We start from the raw sequence: 18573 nt of genomic DNA, 5'->3' as shown, positions 1-18573 counted from the left end.
GTAGAGGGAGGTGAGGGGAGGTAGAGGGAGGAGGGAGAGGATGAGGCGGATAGGGGAGGGGTAGAGGGAGGTGAGGGGAGGTAGAGGGAGGAGGGAGAGGATGAGGCGGATAGGGGAGTGGTAGAGGGAGGTGAGGGGAGGTAGAGGGAGGAGGGAGAGGATGAGGCGGATAGGGGAGTGGTAGAGGGAGGTGAGGGGAGGTAGAGGGAGGAGGGAGAGGATGAGGCGGATAGGGGAGTGGTTAGAGGGAGGTGAGGGGAGGTAGAGGGAGGAGGGAGAGGATGAGGCGGATAGGGGAGTGGTAGAGGGAGGTGAGGGGAGGTAGAGGGAGGAGGGAGAGGATGAGGCGGATAGGGGAGTGGTAGAGGGAGGTGAGGGGAGGTAGAGGGAGGAGGGAGAGGATGAGGCGGATAGGGGAGTGGTAGAGGGAGGTGAGGGGAGGTAGAGGGAGGAGGGAGAGGATGAGGCGGATAGGGGAGTGGTAGAGGGAGGTGAGGGGAGGTAGAGGGAGGAGGGAGAGGATGAGGCGGATAGGGGAGTGGTAGAGGGAGGTGAGGGGAGGTAGAGGGAGGAGGGAGAGGATGAGGCGGATAGGGGAGTGGTAGAGGGAGGTGAGGGGAGGTAGAGGGAGGAGGGAGAGGATGAGGCGGATAGGGGAGTGGTAGAGGGGAGGAGATAAAGAAGATAAATAAGGGGAAAGGGGATGAGAGAGGAAGTGAGAGGAAAAGAGAGGAAGGGAGAGAGAGATGAAAGATATAGTAATGGAATGGGAAATGATAAGGGTGAGAGGGGAGATGGGGGTCTTTGGCCCATATCTATGTTTAGTGAAAGGCAGAGCTAGGGGAGTGGGATAGAAACAGGGTCTGAGAGCCTCAAGGCAGGATGTGGAGAGAATGGGGTAGATGAAGGGAGGGAGAGTGGAAGAGAGGGAAAGAAAGAGATGCATCTCAGATGGAAAGTAACATAACTCAGTGTAGTAAAACATTATCAATGAATCAGAGGAGCTCCAAGTTATTAAGGAAATTACATTAAGAGTCTGATCTCATCAGCAGTAACACGTGCTACAGAACAGAGAGGAGAGGATATCTCTCTCTATATACAGTATTTTTCTCTCTTTTTTTCTCTCCATTTCTCTCTTTCATCTCTTTATTCTCTCTCTTTTTCCTTCTCTTTCTCTCGCACACACGCACGCACGCACACACACACACACACACACACACACACACACACACACACACACACACACACACACACACACACACACTGACTTAAAACGGAACTTACGATTGGTGCACACTGCAGTTGTAGAAGACAAAGTCCACACTGGCAAACTTCTTTCCTGTCTCCTTAGACTTCAGATACAGCTTCACAGTGCGCTTGTCCCCTAGACAGAGTCACAGTACATCAGTATGACACAATCTACACACAAACAAATAATACAATAATGCTATTTTGTTAACCCACAGTGTAACTGATGTGTATTACTAGCAAATAGCAGCATGAGGATGCTGTGGCTTCTTGTCTCACCCTGGTTGCGTGTGATGGGGGCGACCTCTCGTGTGGAAGGGGACAGGCAGTAAATGCGTCCCCCAAAGATGCGTCCCTCTGTCTCAGTGTAGTCCTCAAAGGAGCAGTTGACCCCTGCCGAAAGGTTAGGCACATTCTGGGCCTGCAGCACCAGCTAGGAATACAGAGAGAGAGGAGAGTGTGAGGGACAAGTCAATGTGAGGACACACACTCTCAGTCACACAAATGCACGCACGCGCACACACATACACACTACACAAACACACACACACAGTCTTGTACAACTAACCATGTGGGGACACACAATTCAATTCCGTTCAAAATCCTATTTTCCCTAACTCCTATCCCTAAACCAAACCCTAACCCGTACCCTAACCCTAATCCTAACCTTAACCCAAAAACCTAACCCTAACCCTAAAACTAACCCTAGCTCCTAACCTTGACCCTTAGCGTAATTCTAATCCTAACACTAATTGTAACCTTAACCTTAAACCCCCTAGAAATAGCATTTGACCTTGTGGGGACTAACAAAATGTCCCCAGTTGGTCAAATTTGTGGGGACTTCTGGTCCCCACAAGAATAGTTAAACACGTCCACACACACACACACGCACACGCGCACACTCACACACACACACACACACACAGGATTTATTGTCAGGTGAGTGACCTGCACTTCGGACATGGTGACAGAGATGTTTCCAGGCTGGACACTGAGTTTGACGCACTGCTCCACTCGGGAGGCAAAACGCTGAGGCTCATCAGCCCTCTCACAACGATCCTTCCTGGAACACCTGACAGAGAGAGAATTTTGGTTCTTCAGGTGACTTGATAGTATGGAGTTGAGGACATAGTAATGTCAGGTACGCAGTGTCAGAGCGGCTCCGTGTGGTCATACAGTACTTACACATTGTGGAGGACACACCAGCCACAGTGGGGATCTCCTGACCCCAGACAGGCGCTGCAGGAGGAGTACTGCTCACAGCTCTCCACTGGAACACGGCTCACCTGGAAACACACAATACACACGGTTAACATCATAGAACGTGTCAGAGTTTACTGAGGGATTGGCTGAGTGTGAATTGAGTCTTTTGTTGACGCATGTCATTCGCCATCACAAACAGACACACTGTACAGTTTACTTTCTAAAAAACAGATGTTCACCTTAGATTAGTCCTTGTCTCTAACACATCTCAGGCCTGGTCTCTTTATGGTCGTGCTCATGGCTTGCGTGTTCTGTGTAGCGAGTCGGTGACAGACGGACAGCCGTGCAGCCTGGACTCAATCACCCCCAGGCCTGCACTGCTAAACGCAACCGTCTCCTCTCTGACTGGACACCAACATATTAGACTATTATTGGGCCTCTGTGTGTATTTGTGTGTGTGTGATTGGATGTGTGGATGCGAGCGAGCATGCGTCCATCCGTGTGTGTGTGTTTGTCCGAGGGCAATCCGTGACAATGCAGCTGTTGGGACCCTGCAGCCCTGACCACAGTTATTCCTGTCACACTCAGAGAGCACAAAGCACAGCTCACACACTTCTAGCTGCTTCACTCAGGACTGGAGGTCAACAATTCCACATCCTGTATGTGTTCTGTGTCTTTGTCATCGTACTGGGCTTGAATATAGGCATTCTATTCATCCACATAAATAGCTCCACTGCACCAAACAATTTGAGCAGAGACATTACAGACTGTAGGACTGGGAGAAACACATCTGGGGTCAGTAGGGAAGAGGAAGAGAGAGTGTGTGCACATGTACAGTATGCAGACCTGCTTCCGCCCAGAGCAGCATCCCTTTCTTTCTGTCTCTCTCTTTCGGTCTCTCTCTTTCTGTCTCTCTCTTTCGGTCTCTCTCTTTCTGTCTCTCTCTCTCCACCTTTCTCTCGCTGCCTGCCTGCCTGTTGGGTTCCACACATTCAGCAGGAGTCAACCTACACCACCTCACCGGGCTTGTATTACATTACACCCGCAGGCATCTTCTAAATCAAGTGTCAGAAATCAAACAGGATCAATTTCATCTGAGTCCATTGAGGACTTCACTGCTGGGAGGACTGCAATTATTGACTAGCGAGAGATAATCTAGTATGGAGCTGGACCTCTCTCTGAACGCTGATTGGCTGACAGCCGTGGCATATCAGACCATATACCACGGGTATGACAAAACATTTATTTTTACTGCTCTACTTACGTTGGTAACCAGTTTATAATAGCAATATGGCACCTCGGAGGTTTGTGGTATATGGCCAATATACCACGGCTAAGGGCTGTATCAAGGCACTCCGCGCTGCGTCGTGTCTAAGAACAGCCCCTAGCCGTGGTATATTGGCCATATAGCACACCTCCTCGTGCCTTATCGCTTAAATATAAAACGGGTCGTTTGGATCCTGGATGCTGATTGGTTGATATGCGGGAGTTGTCGACTCCTGCAAAATACCATGACATGTTAATGTCATAATTCCACCATCCACAGCCGCAGGCAGGAAATCCCTCAGGAAAAAAGAGAACTCGGCTCCTTGTTCGGTCGGCGGTCGGTGATCGACGTCACCGGCTTTCTAGCCATCGCCGCTCCATTTTTCATATATCCATTGGTTTTGTCTTGTTCCATTACACACCTGGTTTTCATTCCATAATCACACTGAATGTATTTAGTCCTCTGTTCCCCTCTATGTCTTTGTGTGAAATTGTTTTATGTTATGTGGGTATTTGTCACGCGCCATACTTTTGTTCATGTTCCGTGTTTTTTGGGCACGTTTATGTACTTATGTGCTTTCATTTTGGACCGGAATTAAAAGCGCGCCTGTTACTACACTCTGCTCTCCTGCACCTGACTTCGCCTCCCGTACACACCACTAACAGTCTACACATTATTTTCCCATGTTACTATTTGGGTTGAATAAACCTACCTGTCTGCCTCTACGACCTGTGAAACAATGTATCATTTTACAAATGCGATCTCTCCGGTGCCAGTAAAGTAGAGACAAGCGCTGGCTGTCACCAACCAGCGCCAGAGCCAAGTTTTTCCACTCGTGTGCCATCAATGGAAACGTCACTATTAACATCACCAACTACTACTCACTAACAATAATAGTTGTTGCCTATTGGACATTTATTAAATCATTATCATTGAATTTATAGAACGATTAGAATTAACAACTGGGTCAAAACAGGAGAAATGAACTAAAAGTCCAGCCCGCTTGGATAATATCTTCAGAATGCAAAAACGAACTTAATCATTAAAATAATGTTTTGAATGAAAACATTTCATTCATATTTGTATAAATATACTGGCAACAGTTTTATAAAAGCAATAACGCCCTCAAACCCAGGAATTACCTTGGCTTCGCCTCGGGCCTCAGAACAGCCCTTGTTTGGCTGGGTTCTTAGGCATAATTGTTTAAGTATAGGCCTTGGTAGAATAAAAATGTATTTTACCTACATGAGTGCATGCAAAAGCAGATACACGGAGATAGCAGTGCCTCTGATAGTCCTGAAAAAAATAGTCCTGACGTCATTATTACACCAAATAACCACAGAGGCAATAACAGTAAATAGCTGTCATTACATTACCCTGGACAAAAGTGACTAAAGATTATGATGAGGCCGGCAGAAAAATCCAGACACACATACCGTATATTATTAAAACATAAAAGCCATAGCAGATAGAGTTTACTCAATAGGTCGGGTGATACAGGGGAAGATAATATTTCAATGGAACATTTCAATTACTGAGTTTTATAAAGCAAATAATAGGAAGGAAGATCTTAGGTTCTCCGCCAGAGTCCTTTGTCTTACCAAGATGTACAGAGACTATTACTAAGAGCACCTATTCATATTAAAAATGGCCCATTCCACCTGGCCTATTTACTGCTACAGGCAGAGAAGCAGGAGGATACGAGCATTCATCTCTGGTCCAGCGACAGGGGGAGGGATTTATTACATATAAATAACAGCCACAAATGAGCCTCTCATTTAGGTCACCATGGAGAACGTCTTAATCAGCCACGGGAAGGAGGGAGCAGGGAAGGAGAGAGAGGGAGGGAGCTAGGGGGGAGGGAGAGAGGGAGGGAGCGAGGGGGGGAGAGAGACACACAAATGTAATTGCGACTCTGATATTTCATTTCACATAAGGGCAGCGGCATTGGGCCCGGCTAGGCAGGCCTACTGTAATTGCTCCATCTGTGTAATTTGCGCCAAAATAGAATGTGCTATCAGAGCACAATACTGTGATGGATAGGTCATTCTGTTAGCACCCCTTCAGAACCAACCCCATGGTGTCACACACACATACAGATTAGGTCATCCCTCTGACCACCCCGAAAACGACAAGGCTTAATTTCACAAGAACAAACTTTTCCTTCTGGAGGCTTTTTTCATTCTTTTCCCCTGTCATCTGTCTTGAATTCGGCTGGGCATAGAGAGAAATATGGCAAATGAGGCCATACATCACAGCCACTGACACAGACACAGCTTTGAGAGAGAGGGAGAGAGCGGAGAGAGAGAGAGAGAGAGAGAGAGAGAGAGAGAGGAGAGGAGAGAGAGAGAGAGAGAGGGGAGAGAGAGAGAGGGCCCAAATGCCATGCAGCACTGTCACCTGTGCTGCGCTCTTGATGGCGGCCACCACATTCTCACAGAGGACAAAGAGAGGACCAGCACACTCTCACACAAAATCTGCCTCACACGCCACTGACCAAACAGGCAGGTGACTTGGTGCATTCCTTTCTACCACTGGTCAGAACTTACACTCTTACATGCTGACCAGACCGCTCGCGCGCATGTTGAAATATCAAAACGAACTCTGAACCAACCATATTCATTTGGGGACAGGTTAAAAGCATTAAACATTTATGGCAATTTAGCTAGCTAGCTTGCTGTTGCTAGTTAATTTGTCCTGGGATATAAACATTGGGTTGTTCTTTTACCTGAAATGCACAAGGTCCTCTACTCTGACAATGAATCCACAGATAAAATAGTAAAAGTTTGTTCAGGCTTCTTCTTCTTCTTCTTCTGTGGACTTTATATGGCGGTTGGCAACCAACTTTAAGGTGCTTTACCACTACCAACTGGATTGGAGTGTGGACCTCAGTTCATCTATCAATCACCCACGTGGGCATATGCTCCTAAAACCCAATGAGGAGATGGCACGTGGGTATGTGCTCCAAAAACCCAATTAGGAGATGGGAGAGGCGGGACTTGAAGCGTGTCAAGCATCACAAATGTACTTCTATTTTAGCGCCTGGCTACGCAGACACTCGTTGAAGCACGCGACGCGAGCGGTGTGGTCAGCATGTTAGAAAAAAAGGTTCCAAAAGGGTTCTTCAGCTGTCCCCATAGAATTACCCTTTTTGGTTCCAGGTAAAACCCTTTTTGGTACCAGGTAGAACCTTTTTGTGTTCCATGTATAATCTTCTGTGGAAAGAGTTCTACATGGAACCCAAATGGTTCTACTTGGAACCAAAAGAGTTCTACATCTAACCCAAAATGGTTCTACTTGGAATCAAAAAATTCTACATGGAACCCAAAATGGTTCTACTTGGAACCAAAATAGTTCTACATGGAACCCAACATGGTTCTACTTGGAACCAAAAGAGTCCTACATGGAACCCAAAATGGTTCTACTTGGATCCAAAATAGTTCTACATGGAACCCAAAATGGTTCTACTTGGAACCAAAAGAGTTCTACATGGAACCAAAAACAGTTCTTCAAAGTGTTCTCCTATGGGGACAGCCAAAGAACCCTTTTAGGTAGCACCTTTTTTTCTAAGAGTGTACTGAATGAACGACATCCACAAGCAGTCATTTGCTTGTCATCATTGAGCTTCAGCCTCAATCACTCCTCGTGAAGACACCCTCCATGCCAATAAACATTTCAATCCGATTTGTGGTCTTTTATACACCCATAAGAGTGTATCCGGATGCAGACAAGATGTTTGGAGGTGAGGGTCCTGACTGAACACTCCTGGTAGAGGAGTAGAGCTAAGTGCTAGGAGGAGGTTAAGGAGGGAAGTTTTAGCTTCATACTTCAGTGAGGAGGGACGTTTTAGCTCCAGCGAGGACACCTAGTTACTGCTCTAACAAGCTTTAACCGCTCAGCTCAATACACCTTCCTGGCCTGCACCATGTTCAGTAGCTTCACCCCTCTTCATCAAAATGAAAACATTTAAAGGACTAAGTGGAGGAAGAGATGCTACTGTATTGTACAACAGCAGGAGCTATGCCCCACCGCATGTTACCATAGCAACAAAACCAGATAGTGGTTGTTTAAAGGAGGCTGGGCTGACCAAGCTGAGCTTTGGGTTAGTGATGATGTCCCAGCTATTCCGCAAGAAAGTTCTAGAGCATTGGAGGCAAACAATATGTCTGTTCCTCGAGGAAGCTCATAGATGGAAGAATATTTTTTTCTCCAAAATCACACATTATCATTCTAACTCTGCACCTAACACGATAGAACACACATTATCATTCTAACTCTGCACCTAACATGATAGAACACACATTATCATTCTAACTCTGCACCTAACATGATAGAACACACATTATCATACTAACTCTGCACCTAACATGATAGAACACACATTATCATTCTAACTCTGCACCTAACATGACAGAACACACATTATCATACTAACTCTGCACCTAACACGATAGAACACACATTATCATACTAACTCTGCACCTAACACGATAGAACACACATTATCATACTAACTCTGCACCTAACACGATAGAACACACATTATCATACTAACTCTGCACCTAACACGACAGAACACACATTATCATTCTAACTCTGCACCTAACATGACAGAACACACATTATCATTCTAACTCTGCACCTAACATGACAGAACACACATTATCATACTAACTCTGCACCTAACACGATAGAACACACATTATCATACTAACTCTGCACCTAACATGATAAAACACACATTATCATACTAACTCTGCACCTAACACGATAGAACACATATTATCATACTAACTCTGCACCTAACACGATAGAACACACATTATCATACTAACTCTGCACCTAACACGATAGAACACACATTATCATTCTAACTCTGCACCTAACATGACAGAACACACATTATCATTCTAACTCTGCACCTAACACGATAGAACACACATTATCATACTAACTCTGCACCTAACACGATAGAACACACATTATCATACTAACTCTGCACCTAACACGACAGAACACACATTATCATACTAACTCTGCACCTAACACGATAGAACACACATTATCATTCTAACTCTGCACCTAACACGATAGAACACACATTATCATACTAACTCTGCACCTAACACGATAGAACACACATTATCATTCTAACTCTGCACCTAACACGACAGAACACACATTATCATTCTAACTCTGCACCTAACACGATAGAACACACATTATCATTCTAACTCTGCACCTAACACGATAGAACACACATTATCATACTAACTCTGCACCTAACACGATAGAACACACATTATCATACTAACTCTGCACCTAACACGATAGAACACACATTATCATACTAACTCTGCACCTAACACGATAGAACACACATTATCATACTAACTCTGCACCTAACACGATAGAACACACATTATCATACTAACTCTGCACCTAACACGACAGAGCAGGGCTAAGGTTTCTCCACTGTACTCTACTGTACCAAAATCAATACCACCAGGGCCATTTTCTCTTCATTACAGCAGTTGATTCTGTCTATGTAAGCACTGCGACGGCCAATTACAACCAATGAGTCACATTATGTTACCGTTTTACACTGCTGACATCACCTGACCTTACCATGGACATCTATTCAGCTATAGTAGAGGATAGATAACCATCTCCACGATAAACATATCCTGTAGCATGACATCAGTCAGAACATCCATTGATTACGGATCATGATCCACTTAATCCATACATATATACTGTCAATTAGAAAACAAGACCATCTACATGACAGTTGAGGTCAAGGATGACTTAATATACAGTGCATTCATCGATCTTCTCCCGAGAAAACTTTACTCCTGGGCTAATCTGTCTGTATTTCCAAAGATGTAGGAGATTAAACTTTACGGATGCACCTAGTTCTCCTCTCCGTGTCTTTATTGTCAGAACAACAGCGAGAGGAGCTTCCGTGTATAAATCCAACGCACGTTAATCGAAATTTCTCTCCTTGAAGTTAAACGGACAGTTTTATGTTTTTCTCCGGTCCCAGCATTTACAGTGGGGAGATGTAGTACGATGGGCTACCTGGAACTTTTAATTAACTGCTTGTGAATATGGGGAATGGTAAATGATTCTGTCAGTTTGGGAAATTGAGTTTTTGATGTTTGAGGCACAACACTAGCCTTCCACACTGGCATTTCTATTATCCAATGAGGAGAGACAAATGGAGAAAAGGCAGGAGGGGATAGGTAGGACAAACAGAGTGCTTCTCTCGCTCGTCTCTCACCCCCGCCGACCGAACCTTACTCTCCTGAACGCACAATGATTACACACGGCGCAGGAGAATGGTTTATACACCCGTCTGAAGCAGATTTATCTGGAACCGTGTCCCTGCAGGACACTAGTAGGGCAAACAGAGTGAGATTAAGGCCCTGTTGGTTGATTATGAGGTCACATTAAAAAGGTAAAACACAACCCCACCATCAGGTCATTTACAGTATGGGAAGATGACATGTCATGCTCTACTGGTCATCCATCACACCTGCTGAACACCCTCAGGAGACAAGATGATGTATGAGACGATGAGACTAATATTATTCACATTGATTAGATATACTTCCGTCCCCTATGATGAATAGATAGGCATTTCCTATCTCAACACCAAGGGAGCTAAGGGAGAACAATCCCCTCCAGCTGCTCTGAGACTAAACCAAGACAAGACCAGGGCTGTCTACTGGGAAACTGTTGCATTATCTACTCCACAACTTCACCTCAGGTTGTGTCTCAAACGGCACCCTATTCCCTATATAGTGCAATACTTTTGACCAGGGCCCTATTCAAAAGTAGTGCACTATATAGGGAATAGGGTGCCGTTTGGGATGCATTCTCAGTGCCTGGGAACAACACATGTTCCCTGTAACTCCATGCTTCTCAGTTGTCAGGAGAAGTTATAACAATACTGTTGTGTATCACGTTCTATCTTCGGTAACAGCAGTATGTGAATCCGATATGTTGAAGAAGGCTACATTTCCTAAGTACAGTGCCTTCGGAAAGTATTCAGACACATGACTTTTTCCACATTTTATTACGTTACAGCCTTATTCTAAAATGGATAAAATAAAAACATATCCTCACCAATCTACACACAAAACCCCATAATTTTTTTAGTAAATGTATTAAAAATAAAAAAACAGAAACTCCTTATTTACATAAGTATTCAGACCCTTTGCTATGAGACTCAAAATTGAGATCAGGTGCATCCTGTTTCCATTGATCATCCTTGAGATGTTTCTACAACTTGATTGGAGTCCACCTGTGGTAAATTCAATTGATTGGACATGATTTGGAAAGGCACACCTGTCTATATAAGGTCCCACAGTTGAGAGTGCATGTCAACCAAGCCACGAGGTCGAAGGAATTGTCCGTAGAGCTCTGAGACAGGATTGTGTCGAGGCACAGATCTGTGGAAGGGTACCAAAACATGTCTGCAGCATTGAAGGTCCCCAAGAACACAGTGGCCTCCATCATCTTTGGAACCACCAAGACTCTCCCTACAGCTGGCCGCCCGGCCAAACTGAGCAATCGGAGGGGAGGGTCTTGGTCAGGAAGGTGACCAAGAACCCGATGGTCACTCTGACAGAGCTCCAGAGTTCCTCTGTGGAGATGGGAGAACCTTCCAGAAGGACAACCATCTCTGCAGCACTCCACCAATCAGGCCTTTATGGTAGCGTGGCCAGACGATAGCCACTCCTCAGTAAAAGGCACATGACAGCCCGCTTGAAGTTTGCCAAAAGGCACCTAAAGACTCTCAGACCATGAGAAACAAGATTCTCTGGTCTGATGAAACCAAGATTGAACTCTTTGGCCTGAATGCCAAGCGTCACGTCTGGAGGAAACCTGGCACCATCCTGTGGGGATGTTTTTCAGCGGCAGGTGCTGGGAGACTAGTAAGGATCGAGGGAAAGATGAACGGAGCAAAATACAGAGAGATCCTTGATGAAAACCTGCCCTAGAGCGCTCAGGACCTCAAACTGGGGGCGAAGGTTCACCTTCCAACAGGACAACGACCCTAAGTACACAACCAAGACAAAGCAGGACTGGTTTCAGGACAAGTCTCTGAATGTCCTTGAATGGCCCAGTCAGAGTCCGGACTTGAACCCGATCGAACATCTCTGGAGAGACCTGAAAATATCTGTGCAGCGTCGCTCCCCATCCAACCTGACAGAGCTTGAGAGGATCTGCAGAGCAGAATGAGAGAAACTCCCCAAATACAGGTGTGCCAAGCTTGTAGCGTCATACCCAAGAAGACTCGAGGCTGTAATCGCTGCCAAAGGTGCTTCAACAAAGTACTGATCAAAGGGTCTGAATACTTATGTAAATGTGATATTTCAGTTTTTTTCTTTATAAATGTGGCAAAAATGTCTAAAAACCTGTTATTGCTTTGTCATTATGGGGTATTGTGTGTAGATGGATGAGGGGGAAAAAAACGATTTAATCCATTTTAGAATAAGGCTGTAACGTAACAAAATGTGGAAAAAGTCAAGAGGTCTGAATACATTCCGAATGCACTGTAAATATCTCTGAGAAAAAGACAGACAGAAGGAGATAATGTCCATTCGTATCTGGTGACAGCCAAAGCCCTTTCTCAGGTTGGATACTGTCAACAAATCCCAAGTCTAAAACCATTGTTTTGTAGCTCAGTGAGTGCTGTATGCAAAGATCCTGGTGATTTTTGGCTTAAGTGTAAAACTCCATTCCACAGCTGGGGTAAGCTCCTGTCTGAGCCCATCTCTTTAGCAGGCTGCTGTTTCTGAGAGAATGCCATCACTCAGCTTTCATCCTACTCTCCTCTTAGGATGGGCCTTTGAGAGAAGGAGAGAGAGGGAGCCCTAGAGAGGGGGGAGAGGGAGCGGGAGAGGGAGAGATAAGAGAGACGCTCCCCTCTCTGTTCTGCCGACCACAGGGGCACGGGGCCCATTGACTCCTTCACCAGGTGGAGGCAGAGGCTTTAAAAGAGGAGATGACGGTAGTGAGAGAAAGAGAGAGATCTCTTCAAACCAATTAATTTCCCCACCTCTCCTCATCACTCTTTTTATACGTGTGTGCGAGAGAGAGGGAGCAGAGGGAAAAGCTGGTCTGGCTCTGAATCCCAGACACATTCAGTATTCTGTCTGCCACTGCCGCCTGCTCAGATGCTAACATCAGTCAAATGTGATCTGCTTTGCCGATATACTGTATACAGCAGAGATAGGAAAATACACACCAGAGAGTGCATGTCGGTGTATATGCGCGCCACTGTGTGGTGAGCCAGAAGCAAGAGTGGAGGCAGGAAGTGGTTGAACTAGACCCTAGGGGGTGGTGTCTCATCTGACAACCCAGGAACGAAGCTATGGCCAGGGAATAGCCTCAGTGTGAGGAGAGAAGGCCATCCCTACATGAACATCCATACAACACCTTAACATGAATGGACATCTAAATGACATACAGTACCAGTCAAAAGTTAAAACCCTACTCATTCAAGGGTTTTTCTTTATTTTGACTATTTTCCACATTGTAGAATAATAGTGAAGACATCACAACTATGAAATAACACATATGGAATCATGTAGTCACAAAAAACTGTTAAACAAATCAAAATATATGTTATATTTGAGATTCTTCAAAGTAGCCACCCTTTCCCTTGATGACAGCTTTGCACACTCTTGGCTTTCTCTCAACCAGCTTCATGAGGTAGTCACCTGGAATGCATTTCAATTAACGTGTGCTTTGTTAAATTTCAAGAACTTTCAACGTTTCTTGAAGTGCAGTCGCAAAAACCATCAAACGCTTTGATGAAACTGGCTCTCATGAGGACCGCCACAGGAAAGAAAGACCCATAGTTACCTCTGCTGCATAGGATAAGTTCATTAGAGTTACCAGCTTCAGAAATTGCAGCCCAAATAAATGCTTCACAGAGTTCAAGAAACAGACACATCTCAACATCAACTGTTCAGAGGAGACTGTGTGAATCAGGCCTTCATGGTCGAATTGCTGCAAAGAAACCACTACTAAAGGACATCAATAAGAAGAAGAGACTTGCTTTGGCCAAGAAAGACGAGCAATGGACATTAAACCGGTAGAAATCTGTCCTTTGGTCTGATGAGTCTAAATTGGAGTTTTTGGTTCCAACCTCTGTGTCTTTGTGAGACACAGAGTAGGTGAACAGATGATGATGATGATTTCTGCATGTGTGGTTCCCACCGTGAAGCATGGAGGAGGAGGTGTGATGGTATGGGGGTGCTTTGCTAGTGACACTGTGTGATTTATTTAGAATTTAAGGCAGACTTTACCAGCATGGCTACCACAGCATTCTGCAGTGATACACCATCCCTTCTGGTTTGCTCTTAGTAGGACTATCATTTGATTTTCAACGGGACAATGACCCAACACACCTCCAGGCTGTGTAAGGGCTATTTGAAGGAGAGTGATGGAGTGCTGCATCAGATGACCTGGCCTCCACAATCACCCGACCTCAACCCAATTGAGATGGTTTGGGATGAGTTGGACCGCAGTTTTGATGTCTTCACTATTATTCTGTAGAAAATAGTACAAAATAAAGAAAAACCCTTGAATGAGTAGGCGTGTCCAAACTTTTGACTGGTACTGTAGGTGATATACCAGTGCGCCATCCATGCTCATCTATCATACACAGCCTTGTGTTAATAAATCCTAGGACCAGTGGTGATGGAAGTCACACATAATGGTAATCGTATTTATAAGACAAAACACATCTCCATGTAGACTATGAGATGTTTCCTCTTGCGCTGCTGTAGCCAGTGTAGTAAGGGAATGTGTGTGTGTTTTCCTGCACACTGTTGGTGATTGGGGAGAAGCGTAGGGCACGGGGTCAGCTTCTCTGGGACCGGTGCTAGCTGCAGTACTAAGGGAAGGGGGATACTATATACAGTAACTAAGTGGAGTCAGTGTGCTAATGGTCCTCTGCTCCAGCTGTGCAGTAGAGCAGTTAGGCTCAGTAATCCCCTACTCCTCCCAGCTAACACAGCTACACCACAGAGGACATAACTACTGCAGCCACCCAGGGAAAGACCTCCCTTCACACACTACCTAACCCTCACAGCATTGCTGAATGTGTGTATCGGCCACTTCTTAAAAGCTGTTTCCCTCTAGAGGGTTGAATGTTGGGTATTGTTAAAGAGGCTTTAAATGACATGTCCCATGTATTGGTTGTGTCCAGGGTTTAGCTCTGGCTAAAGCTCTGGCTGTGGTGGAGACAGAGCGTGAGAGAGAGAGAGAGAGAGAGAGAGAGAGAGAGAGAGAGAGAGAGAGAGAGAGAGAGAGAGAGGTTTCATGTTTAACATCGCTGCTTGGACTTGGCCATGTAGTGATTGAACTCTATGTCAAGGCCACTCAAATGGAATCCATTTGTATCAATTACAGCCCATCTTTCCTTTAAAGATTTAGACACATGGAAGTCGATTAGCTGTAATTGCTGGGAAACTGCAGCGAGTCAAACTATAGCGTGTGTGTCTGTGCTGGAGCTATGGCACTGTTGTGGTCGTTACGGTAGCAGAGATAAGATAACATGAGACAGTAACATCATCTAACACTGCATTTCCACTGGATCTCTTATCACTCTCTATCTGTAGGAAAGCTACTGTAAAGTGTCACAGATAGAGAGAGGGTGGTCAGTGGCTGGGGAAATAACATAGACTACATACTGATATGGCAGGGGCAGTTTTCTGCATCTGAATATAAGGCCAGCCAATGTACAGCACAGTACAGTACAGAGAGATACTATGTAGTACAGTACAGAGAGATATACTATGTCGTACAGTAAAGAGAGAGATACTATGTAGTACAGTACAGAGACAGATACTATGTAGTATAGTACAGTACAGTACAGAGAGATACTATATAGTATGTGCACAAAGGGAGATACTATGTAGTACAGTACAGTACAGAGCGAGAGATACTATGTAGTACAGTACAGAGAGAGAGATACTATGGAGTACAGTACAGTACAGATAGAGTACTATGTAGTACAGTACAGTACAGTACAGAGAGAGTAACTATGTAGTACAGTACAGAGAGAGATACTGTGTAGTACAGTACAGAGAGAGATACTATATAGTACAGTACAGAGAGAGATACTATGTAGTACACTACAGAGAGAGATACTATGTAGACAGTACATTTACATTTACATTTTAGTCATTTAGCAGACGCTCTTATCCAGAGCGACTTACAGTAGTGAATGCATACATTTCATACAATTTCATACATTTCATACATTTTTTTTTTCTGTGCTGGCCCCCCGTGGGAACAGTACAGAGAGAGATACTATGTAGTACAGAGATATACACTATGTAGTGCAAAACAGAGAGATACTATGTAAAGCAGCAGTGTATCCCATAAGTACTCTCTCTGGGGATGCTATATGACTAATGCAGAGTTCTCATCTTGCTCTGTACATTTTCTGACGTATAAATAAAGCTGTCATGTTCAAATGCAGGAAGAGAGCTTTCCCCTGGTGCAAGAGTAAAGGGCCTGTCCCCCATATGGAAGGAGATTCATATTCATGCTATCAATTAGGACACATGGAGGTGTACGGTACAGAGCGGGGAAGTGGGGGTGTGTAGAGCAGAATATACACACAGGCTGTACTGAATAGTGCTCTGGGTTTAATTCATATACACCATCCACTAAGTAACATAACAGGCATTGTGCACCACACATTTTATGGTTATTCTATCTCTCCTTTTTTCCCCTCATTTTCCATTTTTCTCCTCCTCCTCTAACCCTCAAACGTGGAGGTTAAACGGCACCGGCTGATATTCCCCTGAGGACAGGCGCCGCCTTTGTGGCAGAGGCCGTCACGCTTGGACGGAGCCCGCCTCCCAAATCATTTGATGGAAAATGGCTATTGATATTCAGTCATCAGTTTCTGGGGATGTCGGGGGGGTGGGGGGGGGGGGGGGGGGGCTGCAGGCTTGGCGGCGTTATGATGGAGTGCACGGTAACCTGTCTGTCTGTCTGTCCCGTAAGTAAGGCCTTATCAGGAAAACGTATCCCTGTTCAGATAGAGTGTCACAGGGTGTCACAGAGTCAGGCAGTGTCACAGAGCCAGGCGGTGTCACAGAGACAGGCGGTGTCACAGAGTCAGGCAGTGTCAGAGTCAGGCAGTGTCACAGAGACAGGCGGTGTCACAGAGCCAGGCAGTGTCACAGAGCCAGGCGGTGTCACAGAGCCAGGCAGTGTGAGAGTCAGGCAGTGTCACAGAGACAGGCGGTGTCACAGAGCCAGGCAGTGTCACAGAGCCAGGCGGTGTCACAGAGCCAGGCGGTGTCACAGAGCCAGGCGGTATCACAGAGCCAGGCGGTGTCACAGAGCCAGGCGGTGTCACAGAGCCAGGCGGTGTCACAGACACAGGCGGTGTCACAGAGCCAGGCGGTGTCACAGAGCCAGGCGGTGTCACAGAGCCAGGCGGTGTCACAGACACAGGCGGTGTCACAGAGCCAGGCGGTGTCACAGAGCCAGGCGGTGTCACAGAGCCAGGTGGTGTCAGAGCCAGGTGGTGTCAGAGCCAGGCGGTTTCACAGAGCCAGGCAGTGTCACAGAGCCAGGCAGTGTCAAAGAGCTTGACAGTCCTTACTTCTGTCACCTCATGTCACTATGCCTCAGAGCAGCCAGGAGACATAAACACACACATACAGCTCTGCTCTGACATATATTAATGTAATACCGCGTAGCCATCAAGAGAAGGGCCGGGAGGAGAGGGTGAGGGGGGCTGAAGGGAGGGGGAGAGGGGGCCACGGGGTGTTAAATAGCAATCCAGAGGAGTGAGAGGGGGCATTTTGAAGAAGCCGCTTCAATTTAAACTCCCGAGATGAATCCTTAGCGGTAAGCCTTGGTGGCCCCTAATCTCGCATCACCCTGCTAACCAATTCCATCTCTTCTATTCTGATAAAGAGAGAGAGGCTGGGAAGGGAAGGAAGAATAGAGGGGTGGTGGGGGGAGCCCCCAGTAATGATGGAGGAAACGTCTTTAATGAGTGTTCAAGAGGAGGCCCTCCAATTACAGCTTAGGGGAGAAACCACATGAAAGAACAGAGAGATCAGGGAGAAGAGGAGAAAGAGAAGAGGGTACAAATAACTGGGGAAGAGGGGAGATTTCTCTTTCCGCTGGTGATTTGGTTAAGAGGGGGATTTGGACACTAATTCCATCAATGGGGATCACAGAGAGGGGTGCTTTCTGTTGCCTGTGATGAGGGGTGCTGACTGGGGAAGGAACATTTGTGAGGGGAGAGGGGGTTGGGCAGGGGGGCTGGCTCAGTGCTAGAAATCAAACGGAAGCAATCACAAAGAGTGGCTGGAGTGTCTGACACAGAAAACCCCCACACAAACACACATGCGCACTTAACGTTTGTGTAAATGTGAGTGTTTGTTGGTGATAGTGTGTTTTTACACAGCGTGTGTGTGTGCCAAGCTTGTACCTGTTTGTCTGTGAGGGCATAGATGTGCTGGTGGTCTGGGCTGAAGAGCAGGTCTCTGTGGATGGGACTCCCCTCGCTCACCGCCACGTTCTCATACAGCATGGCAGGTTGGTTGACAGAGTTCACCAGGATCTGAAACACACAGTAGTCGTCAGTACATTTACAGCACCCGACAGCTGTCAGTTCAGTAAAGTTACGGTCCATACGTTTACTGTACATATGCTATAGGAAGAAGGCAGAACAGGTAGAAAGTGAAGTATGGCAGGTAGTCTCTGTAATGGTGAGACTTGTCAAATAAAGTGGATTGTGTGTAATGTTAGTGACAGAATGATAGAGCACTGTGGAGCATCCCAGCCACAACATAAAG

At 45.8% G+C, this 18573-nt stretch overlaps 1 protein-coding gene across 1 annotated transcript; it reads right to left on the bottom strand.

Annotated features, from left to right (window-relative positions):
• Positions 1-1207: 1207 nt before the first annotated feature.
• Positions 1208-18338, bottom strand: LOC115180807 (plexin-A1-like; the record flags this gene model as incomplete). Its single annotated transcript, XM_029742957.1, has 5 exons — positions 1208-1384; positions 1528-1681; positions 2197-2320; positions 2434-2534; positions 18207-18338. Coding segments are annotated over 5 exons (615 nt in total), but the record flags the coding sequence as incomplete, so codon positions are not given.
• Between the last annotated feature and the right edge of the window lie 235 nt (positions 18339-18573).

This window comes from Salmo trutta, unplaced genomic scaffold (genome assembly GCF_901001165.1).
Source record: "Salmo trutta unplaced genomic scaffold, fSalTru1.1, whole genome shotgun sequence".
Taxonomy (NCBI): domain Eukaryota; kingdom Metazoa; phylum Chordata; class Actinopteri; order Salmoniformes; family Salmonidae; genus Salmo; species Salmo trutta.
The sequence above is the reverse complement of the archived record's forward strand: the minus strand, read 5'-3'. Positions and strand labels throughout refer to the sequence as shown.